The 11,079-nt window shown below is 37.3% G+C and overlaps 1 protein-coding gene and 1 long non-coding RNA gene across 2 annotated transcripts; both read right to left on the bottom strand.

The window, feature by feature from the left end:
- Positions 1 to 281: 281 nt before the first annotated feature.
- Positions 282 to 10,000, bottom strand: LOC148842187 (uncharacterized). Its single transcript, XM_088960021.1, has 2 exons — positions 9,446 to 10,000; positions 282 to 1,034 (listed from the first exon to the last, which is right to left on the bottom strand). The coding sequence occupies exons 1-2, from the start codon at positions 9,510 to 9,512 to the stop codon at positions 448 to 450; spliced, it is 654 nt and encodes a 217-aa protein (XP_088816147.1). The 5' UTR covers positions 9,513 to 10,000; the 3' UTR covers positions 282 to 447.
- LOC148842188 (uncharacterized) lies at positions 8,279 to 8,859 on the bottom strand. Its single transcript, XR_016103850.1, has 2 exons — positions 8,792 to 8,859; positions 8,279 to 8,602 (listed from the first exon to the last, which is right to left on the bottom strand). It is a non-coding gene; the product is annotated as an uncharacterized LOC148842188 (long non-coding RNA).
- Positions 10,001 to 11,079: the final 1,079 nt, after the last annotated feature.

The following is an 11,079-nucleotide window of genomic DNA, read 5'->3' as shown; positions in this document are numbered from 1 at the left end:
GAACAGAGCAATGGATTTGGAAGGTAAAAAATGAATGGCGATTAGAAGAAAATGGTAAAGCTCACGTACTCTGGAAAGAGTTGCATGAACTGATACAAATCAACTTAAGAGGACTACACTCAACTCACAAATGAATTCCAAGGCAAAAGAGGACCACAGATCAGCATTTGCTTAATAGCCCTTAGATGATAAACCCCGTTGTATCTGTTCACTCATCACAGTAGTCAACCATGTTAGGCGTTCATGGATCATATTCAAGTTCGACTAGAATAGAGAAAGGATTATGAAAAGTAAAAAATGAAGGACAATTACAAGAAAATAGTATAATTCGTGTATTTTTCACACTCAATGACAAAAAGAAAGAAAGAAAGAATTACAGAGACAAGTGATGTAAATTTAAAAGGACGGCAATCAGGCAAAGCAAATGAATTACAAGGCGAAGGAGGGTCAAAAACCAAGGGCATACGCTGCTGTAATCAAAATCCCTACAACAGTGGACCACAGGGGGCCCTGAGACATATAAGCGCTACTGCAATCATCATTGGTGCCACTAAAGCATCCAGGTCGTTGTGTCTTAGCCACACCACCATCCAAAACAAAGCTACTGTTACGTTTTCCATTGCTAAAAAGCACACACCAGAAATACGGGGCTCCACCATCAGTTCCACTTACAGCAGCCCCTACTTCTGTGTGATTGCTACTATACAATATTTCCAAACTCTTGCTGTTGTGAATCAGAAGACCTGAAAAGGCCTCAGAAGCACCAACATATTTAGACTGGCATCCAAGTAAACGGCCTGTGATGGGGCCAAGTGTTGATGCTTGGACCCCACAGTTGGGTGAAAATGTCTGTGCAAAATCAGCATCAGCAGGCTTTTTGGCGTCAGAGCCTCCTACATCGTCACATCTTCCTTGGTATGCTTTTATGTATTGCAAAGCAATGCATCCAAGGCCCGGATTGTCAAAAAGTGCAGTTGACTTGTGTGCAGTTCTGTTGCCATTGAGAATGGACACAAGTTCATCGGCTGGGTTGTCTTTTTTTTTAGAGAGAGAGAGAATTTTGTTAGAGCCTGAACACAAGTAATATTAAAAAAAAAAAAACAGCTGATTTTCCAAACTTAAATTTACACGTTAACACACGTAAATAGCATGGATTTGAAGCCTCAAAGTAAAATTTCTTGCCTCAAATTAATTAAGAAACAATTTGCCTAGAACCAGAAACAAGAAACATTGGAATCAAACCAGGGTTATGGCCATATGCCACAGATCAACAAGATGATACTTTGTAGTCAGTACTTGGTAGCAGTTGAATCAGCTAAATACCACCAGAGAGAGAGAGAGAGAGACATCAATTCCATATGATTTTTTTTATCAATAAACAAAATTCCATATGATAATAATCGGTTAAGGCTTGTTCCTATATGGTCACATATGCTAGGTATTTGCTCCCTGTTAATGTTAAGTCCAAGAAGCAGCTAGGGCCATCGATTGAGCACACAGCAAGTTGTTTAGTTATGAGTGATCCAGACAAATCTCATTTTTAGTAGAATTAAAATTTATCATGAAACCTTTATGTTGAATTTACTAGGTATCAAATATCTTGGAAACAGCCTCTCAGTGTAACTGCAAGGGTAAGACTGAGTAGATCTATCCCTCCCCAGACCCCACATTAGTGGGAGCCTCCTTCACTGGGCTGCCCTTTTTCTTTTTTCTTTTTTTTTTTTTGAATATCTAGTACAAGTTGATGTTAATAGTACTATCTTGCCTGGCAAGAGATATCCCCAAGTGACATTAATAGCAGTTTTTTTTTTTTGACAAGGGATATCAGCAAGTCAAGGTGTTAATAAAATGAACCTGCAAGTGTAAGCATCTCATAGTTTTCTAGACCATCCCATAGACATATTTATTCCACTTCCTTAATTTGAGGACTTTAACATCTCAAACAAATTGTGGTTCATCTTGAAAAGTAACCTTGCTAGTGCTATTTCAAAGCTAGCATCCAAGGTTTTCTGAACTCCAAGTGAATGTAAAAGCACCTTTAACATCTGAGAAATAGAAAGAAAAACCTTAAGGATACTCCCTATAATATTCATTTAAGCCTTTTTTTTCTGTAAAGGGCAAAGAAAGGAATATAGAAAAAAAAAAAAAAAAAAACTTGGGGATATCTCTTGGCCACCCAGCGCTAGCATTTACAAGATTTCGTCCATCAGTTTGGTGACTAGCATTTACAAGATTCTGGCCAAGGTCTTGTCATTGAGGATCAAAAAGGTGCTCCCCTCAATCATCAGTCAAGATCAAGGTGCTTTTGTTCAAGGGAGACAAATAATTGATCAAATTTTAATAGCAAATGAATGCGTGGAGGAGATGTGAAGATCGGGTAATCAAGGCTTTGTTTGTAAATTGGATCTTGAAAAGGTCTATGATCTAATGGACTGGAGCTTCTTGTTAGAAGATGTGCTCAAGAAGAGTGGGTTTAGGACTAAATGGTGTAAATGGATGAAGGGATGCCTTTCCTCCTATCATTTTTCTCTTCTAGTCAATGGGGTAATTAATGATTTTTTCCCAACCTGTAGGGGCCTAAGACAAGATGATCCACTATCCCCTTTCTTATTCACTTTGGTTGCTGATGCTTTTAGTAGACTTTAATAATGCAGATAGGGTTGGGTTATTGAGAGGTTGGAGAATAGGTAGAGATAGAATTCCGGTAACCCACCTTCAGTTTGCATACAACATTATCATCTTTTGTGAGGGTTGTGATTTGGTGGAAGTAAGAACTTGAAGAATCTAATTATCCTCCTTGAGAATGCCTCTAATTTGAAAATCAATTTTGAAAAGAGTTGTGTGGTTGGATTGAACTTGGATGAAGGGGTTTTGGAGTCTATCGCTACCTGCTTAGATTGTTCCTATTCTGAGTGGCATTTGACCTAAAAGCTACACTGGCTATATGCCAATTTATTTTCTGTCAATCTTTAGGATACCTAACAAGGAAGCAAAGAGGATTGAAAAATTGATGAGAGACTTCCTATGGGAGCTAGGGGAAGGAAAAAACGATCATTTGGTCAGTTGGGAAGTAGTGAGCCGAATTAAAAAAAAGAAGGGGAGCTAGGGCTAGGATAGATAACTAAGAAGAATAAGCTCTTCTAGGTTAGTGGCTTTGGAGGTGGCCCTTGGAAAGAGAGAGTTTATGGCACGAGGTGGTGTCTAGCATTCATGGTTGTTCTAAGACTGGTTGGGAGGCTATTTCAGGCACCCTTACTAATTTCCTCAGGTATGAAAGATATGATGTTTGCTCTGGTAACTCTTCCTTTTTGGGAAGATATTTGGGTGGACTCTCAACCTCTAAAAGATCGCTTTCCCTCCCTTTACACTATCTCCCTCTTTAAAAAGGAGCCTGTTTCAAGATTTCTTTCTCCCCCAATTCTCCCATTGCCTTTGAATTGGAATTTTGGGTTTTGTAGAGGTTTAAGGGATGAGGAATCTGCTTGTGTCTCTGAGCTCTTGCTTCTTTTGGACTCTATTTGTTTGGACCTCGCTAAACCCGATAGAAGAATTTGGACCCTAACTCCTAATGGCTCCTTTACTTGTGCTTCTTATCTCGGGTCCCTTTGTCCTGCCCCTCTCTCTTTGGAATTCCATGTCAAAGAAATCTGGTCAAGGCCCATTCCCCCTAAAGTAGTTGTTTTCTATTGGGAAGCTTTTTACGGTAAGATCAATACTATGGATAACCTGCAAAAGAAGAGACCTTTCCTTTGTATATCCCCAAACTGGTGTATTTTGTGTAAAATGCATAACAAGGATCACCACCACTTACTGTTATCTTGTGCTTTTGCTGCTAATATTTGGAATTGGGTCTTTATGTTGTTTGGGTGCAGGTGGACCTTGCCCTCTGAAGTAAACCTGCTTTTTGATCCATCCACTTTTGGGCAGCCAACTAAGAGAGGGAAACTAATGTGGAAGTGTATCAAAGCAGCCATTTTGTGGACCATTTGGGAGGAAAGGAATTTTAGAATATTCCAAGAAAAGGAAAGAAGCATTGATGAAACAAAGAAGTGCATTATGGCAAGAACAATTCATTGGCTAAAAACTTGAGATCCGTTCAGAGGTTGTTCCCTTGATTATCTCTAGAAAAGTTGGGCAGAGGTGGCCTCTACAGCCCCCAAAAAGAATAAACTACAGATAGAGTGGAAACCTCCTACAAAGGGTGTGGTAAAGCTGAACTTTGATGGCAGCAGTCTTGGCAATCTAGGGCCTTCGGGACCAATGGGAGTTGGAGATTCAACAAGGGCTGAGATACTGACTGCGGTGCAAGGAATACATGCTGCAAACCAACTAGGAGTGGAAAATCTGATAGTTGAGGAAGATTCTAAGGTGGTAGTAGGTTGGTTGTCGAGTCCAGAAACAGCTCTATGGGGTTACAGGGATCTTCTTAAGAAAGTTAATTGGCTCACAAGGAATATGTCAGTCACTTATCAGTGGGTCAACAGATCAGCAAATGCCATGGCAGATTCTTTGGCAAAACAAGGGGTCTCAAGGGTTGAGTTATTTCTGCCACTCTATGATTGTATTCTGTTAAGTTTGTTTTATGCTCTCACCTCTAACGGGAGGTAACATCTCGTGTTTCCTCTTTGGGTGAATGTACACTCCTTTTCTTATTAAAAAATCATTTTTCATTTATCAAAAAGAAAAAGCCACCCAGCGCTCCAAGGATCTGCCTCTACAGTCATCAACTAGAATACTCATTATGGATTGCAATGGGTTGGTTCACCAAAACATTGCTTCTGAAAAGCTGTGACCTAAATTCACCATATGATCCACTGCCAATATTAGCTTCTCTGAAAATTCTCTCCACTTTGACATCTTCAAACTCACATAGAGCTCTCATGTGTTCTCAACTATCCTTATATCGATGCCATTTTAGTAAGGCCTCACTTGGGTGCATCAATGACTTTCCTTGAATCTCCCCAGATGTAAAATTTCCTGAACCCTCTTTGCTTGGCCCATACTAGGCCTAGGAAAACTGCCCAAGCCTCAGTTAAATTAACTGAGCATAACCCCAGTCCCTTGGCCATGTCTCCAACAAATCTCCTCTACCACTCCCCCTAATTTCACAATCTTTCTCCCCATCCCCTCTCAGTGAATCAAACCAGACTCTTCTTTATGGGTCAAATGTCATTGCTTGTTGTGATGGAAAAATCTCAGGCTGAAAAGCATGAGAATGAAGATTCGAGTTTAAAATCAATCATCTTGTGCTAAAAATTGCCAGTGGTAGGTGAGTATCCAGTCATTGGGTAATTTGCCTTTAGTCAACATTAGATGTTTAGATCTAAGGATGTCTTAAACCTTAAATCTTACACCTTACTCAACATTCAAAAATGCATCCTTGAATTCCTTTACAGTTTCTTGACTTTCTCTTCCGTTTTTTAGTCATCAGAAATCTGCATCCATGATAGACCATATCCTAACTCTTAGAACTTCATTTTGACATACTAGCTACTTTTGAAGGCTCATTGCTAGACCTATCAGTAGCCCAGGTCAACCTGATAGACCTAAACCAATCTGACCATTTTATGCAGGACCTGGGACGGGCTATTTTCCAACGGGTTAGTTCTGGTTTGATTTTTGAGACCTGGTAGTAATTGGGAAGGGATCCATTCCACCTTATCCTGAACCAATAAGAATCCAATCCCATCATTAGGTTTATTATTAAATTACTAGGTTATAGGCCTGTTAAATATAATTGGGCTGGTCCCAATAGGATCAGTTTTTGGCCTGTTACTTACAAACCTCATAGGGTCTTGGTTGGGACCGGGTCTACCCCAATTCATACCAGACTTGACCTGTTGACAGGTCTACCCATTGCATCCTTCCATCAGAACAAACTCCAGTGACACATACTGGTGTAGGACCAGCTCAGTTCTAGTCCTTAGAGAATGTTGAATGGTCTTCTTGATCGGAGTTTTATGGCTGTCAATGGCTGTAATGGCTTCTTGAAGGAATAAGAGAGAAAATAGGGAGAGAAAGAAGAGAGAAAATACCTGGAATCACTCACAGGGTGCCTAGAATCACTCTAGGGCATGGGAATCACTCACCATAGCTAGCATAAGCTGAAGAAAACTCAATATAATTCATTGCCTTTGTGTAAAACGTTCATACATATTTATAGACTCTAAATTCATAATAATCTTAGGAATCAAACTGTTAGACTCAACCTAAGTTGTCACATCCTATTTGAATTCAAAGAAGATTCAATAACTCTAATCCTACTTAAGCAATGACTCTGAAATTTTAAACATAAACAAACTATAACTAGACAATCAAACCCTATTATTGGACCCTACAGAAAAATTATAAAATGGCAAAAATACCCTTGCTGTTCAATTCAGTCCAAATCCCAAGTACCATCACTATGCCATATCAGGACCTGTTGTAAGGCCTTCTTCCTTCTAGAATAAGTCTTCAAAGGTGCTGATCGATTCCTATCACATACTTACAGAGACACTTTTCAAACACATGCAATGCAGGGGCAAATATGCACTTCCATGTAACATTTCGTTTTATCTCCTACCTTATCTGAAACAAGTGAACACCTAATATACAAGATGAATGCCATTTTTATATCAAATGTTACTCAGTTATAAAGGTTAACACTTTAGACCCCTATCTTGTAGGAATAAGATGTTAGGAACTTAGAATTCAAAAATATGAACTACTATAATAGTATATATTTTTTCCATATATGTTTCAGCAAGTCCATATTTTCTCATCTTACCAAGTCAGATTCTTGGAAACATGTCTGTATCTTACTCATGTTTGTGTCCATGAAGTTCTATAGTTATGTAAACACGGCATGGGAGGGGTGGGCCATGGTTGTCAAGTTATCACCTGAATGCCTTGAGGCCCTTGATTGTGCCTAAGCAACAAAAGTCACAAGGCAGGTTTCTTGTTGTATTATGGCTGCATTTTATTAGTTTTTTTTTTTTTTTTTGAAAACAGTAAAGTAAGGAGTTGTATTGGCTGCATTTTATTAGTTTTTTTTTTTTGAAAACAGTAAAGTAAGGAGTTGTATTAAAGTAACTCCAAAAAAAAACACATCAAGACCCTTGTACACTGAGGAGATGTACAAAGGAGATTTACAACAAGAAGTATAAAGCTATTTATCTGTGAAAAAGCTGCATTTTATTATTATGCGTGTTAATACATTCTATCATCTATAATATGTACCACACTCACTTATACCATGTTTTAAGGTTTACTATTGAAATTTAAAAGATCTAAGGGCTTCAAGAAAAGAAAGTATTGATAAAAAAAAAAAAAAATAGAAAGATAAAGAAGTTCTTTTCCTCTCTTGTTTCTACTCTCTTTTTCTCTTATGTTAAATAAAACAGCAGCTCCACCCATTATTCTTTTTCTCTTTTACTTACACCATATCTTAAACTTTTACTATATAAAAGTATAGTCTTCTTTAGTTTTTAATATGGGGTTGCTATATCAAATGCTTATTATATTAGTGTTATTTTTGGAAATACTGAAATTAATAAATTTAACATACTATTGTTTTCTAGATTTGATGATTTACCATGTTTTGAGAGGAAATTTAATGTTCTTAATAAAGAGAATTACTATTTTTCAATTACTATGCAGCTGATTGGTATGTAAAACTAGATAACATCATAACAAACCTAAAACTTAGGCTTTTATTTTATAAAAATTCTTATTGCTCAGGCAACACCTAGGCGAATAAGTGCCATGCTGTCACCTAGAAATCACCTAGATACCTTGACAACTACAGGATGGATTGGATACAAACATAAACTTTGGATTTTTTTCACAAATTGGTCACTCTCAAAATGGTGCAAAGGGTGAGCAATAGCACCAAAACCCAAACTATATAAAGTTTGAAAGCACCAACAAAGCATTATGTGTGTGAATGCATATGCATACACACACACTCATACATAGATATGCATATTTATACATCTTTCATTACATTCATAGACCTTAGCCAAATGGATCATAGTTTTGAAGTCTTGAAGAAAATAATTTAAATAGTCACGAATGAAATAAGGAGAGCTTCATTTTTCCTGTTGATATAGCAGGGCAGAGTATGAAAATATGATACCAATTGAGAGAGAGAGAGAGAGAGAGAGAGAGAGAGAGAGATGAACCAATCACATGATAACTGAGGAAAAGAGGGATGGGTAGAATAGGAAATGCATTCATGGAGATGGCCCCTCATAACAATTGAATTGCTGATTGCACCTAAAATTTGCATTATAAATTTTTGTAAGGCAGTTTTATACTATTTCTGATAGGAAAATATGAATATGCACAGTCAGAGAAGGAATGTCCCCAAATGAACATAGATCGGGTGCTATGCAACACACAGTCTTGGCAGAAATATGATTCACATGTTTACAACGAAAGAATTTTTGAGGGGAAATCCACTACAATAGTACAATTTCATATTATGTGCACTTGGTTGCTTGTTGGCAACATGGGAGAAACTAAGTAGATATCTCCATCACCCTTAAGGATATCTTAGAGACAATTGATTATTAAGGCAATACTCCTTCCATGTCAAGGGTCCCCATATAACTGAAACCTGAAGGGAAGCAAAACATAAGAGGATAAAACCAAAAGTGAAGGAAAAGAAAAACTTTATTTAATGGGCAAGTAAAACAATGGGGTAAGATAAAAGAGAACTTCATTGCTAGGTATGGTATAATTTCCTTGGACCCAGAATCTAGCGAGAATATATAAATTTAAAAGGCAAGAAATGCTACAAACTTACAAAGACAATGTGTGATGAGTTTATTCGAGATGAAAGGAGGCGATCGAGTCGACTGAAACCTATAAACACTTTATAAAGAGTATATACATAATTGCAATTTGCACCTTATTAGATCTCTAGGAAAGTGATAAATCTCCAAGAAATTTGATTACTTGTATGTTGTCTCAAATCTCCAAGAAATTTGATTACTACAACTTTTGTTAAATGAAGATATTTTCCGTTGAATTACTACCATTTTGCTTCCTATAAAAAGGAATAAGGGAAAAGGCAAACAAGGAACAGATGTATTAAACGATCAACTTCGCAGAATACTATGGGGGGACATCTGACGTCATAATGCAGATCAGCTAAAATCAACAAACTGAAGCAAATTCCAGACTAAAACAATATCCTCAACAACTGTGCAGAAATGATGAGTTAAAAGTGCAAATGCGCAATGTAGGAGTCTAATTGGTAATATGGGAAGTATTACTTGCTACATTTGGAACTAATCAATAGGGTAACAGATAGCAAAACAGTTTTGCAGATATGTTGAGCAGATCTACTTACTACTGGGAATCAAAGAAAATAAAAACCATGAACGAAAATTTTACTTTTAAGTTATTTTTAGCATACTAAAGGAGAAGAAAAAGGATAAAAACAACAAAGACTTACTCTTAACATCGGCGGAAGCAGATACAAAAAGAAGAGCAACAACAAGAAACCACGTAACAACAGCCATTGCAGCAAAACTCAACTCTTCGGCCAGAGATCGGAGCGGATGAAAGAAACATGGTCTGTCGGTCGGTCGTCTTACTTTACACTTATAGTTCCATTTGTTGCGTTCAAATTGGTCATAGATTTCTATTGAAACTACTGAAATGCCACTGACCGTTTTCTTTTCCTTCTTTCCCCTGTCCGAACTCCCTCACTCCTCAGTCCCCAGGAGAAATTTCAGATTTCATACCCCCCCAAAAAAAGGAAAAGAAATCACCTGGAGAAAGAGAAATAGAGGATTGCCCAGACACCGTCTCGATTCTACAAAATACCTCACCACCTCAGCCAAAAATCGCACTTATGGATGGTCGGAATTCACCCAAGGATGGAAAATCTAATAAAATGCCCCTGTGTTACTCCTTTATTACATTTTTTTGAACTTTTTATTAATTTTTCTTTTATTCTTCAAAGCTGGTGAGGTTAGGTCCGTGGTTGACTGGTTACTGGTTGTATACAACTTTTTTTTTGGTAGTTCTGGTTGTATACAACTTGCTTCTTTGACAATTAGTAAATTGTCAACGTGGTCAGGAGTGATCGGTCGATTACAAATAGATCTAGATCTTCGTTTCTTTTTTTAACTTTCGTCTGTTTTTATGATTATTTTGACTGTATCTTCTGATCAAAAGTGTTGATAGATTATTGACTTTTTTTGGTGCTTCAATCCAGCTGAGTAGCCAACTGAGGGTTAGAACAGTTGGTACACGGGATGATTCGTTCCAGTGAAGATGATTCCAGCTTCTGGTCCCCTTATTATCATCTTTAAAAGAAACGAGTTATATAAATATTAAATTAGTTATTGATGTGACGTTGTATTATTCACATAAAAAATAACGGTCTCGATTAGGGATTCAAGTGTTGATTTTAATACACAAAAAAAAAAGAAAAAAAAAACTAGTAACCGAAAACTAATGTAGAAAAAACCTAAAAAATCAAATATTAAAAAATAAATATATGTAAAAAATAAAAATATGTAAATTTCTGGAGTTAAAAAATTCGTGGGACCAAATCTGATTTCCATGCTTAGGTTGTTTGATGGAGTGACCCTTCTAATTAAAGACAAGCATACTCTACTGATATGATGGCTTTGGCAGATATTATATAAGGGCCATGATTGAACTTCCTTGTATTTGATTAAGAGGACCTGCCCATTCATTAAAACTAGGGTTTAGCTCAAAAATCAAATCAAGAGTCGATCTAATCTAATCCAACCGGGGTGATGATACTGATTCATCAGGTGTTTAGTTGAGAGCTTTCAGCAAAATTGTAAAATAATTTGTGAAGAAAATATTATTTTGATATTTCTTGCAATTGGAATAATACTTTCACCTTTTTATTGCTTATATGACATTTAAATTGTGATGGAGGGTGATTTGGCTCGACCTCGTAGCTCAGGTACACGTAGGCGTGACCTAGCTCAAACAGTGACTCAGCATGACAACATAACAGACAAGAGCACAACTCAGTGGGGAAGTCGTATCGAGTTCAGCATGGCAACTCGGCATGTAAACTACTCACCGAAAGCCGCCTCGCTC

Source organism: Nelumbo lutea, chromosome 8, assembly GCF_056320005.1.
Source record: "Nelumbo lutea isolate HS-2025 chromosome 8, American lotus-T2T, whole genome shotgun sequence".
NCBI lineage: Eukaryota > Viridiplantae > Streptophyta > Magnoliopsida > Proteales > Nelumbonaceae > Nelumbo > Nelumbo lutea.
This window is presented reverse-complemented; position numbering and strand designations above follow the sequence as displayed.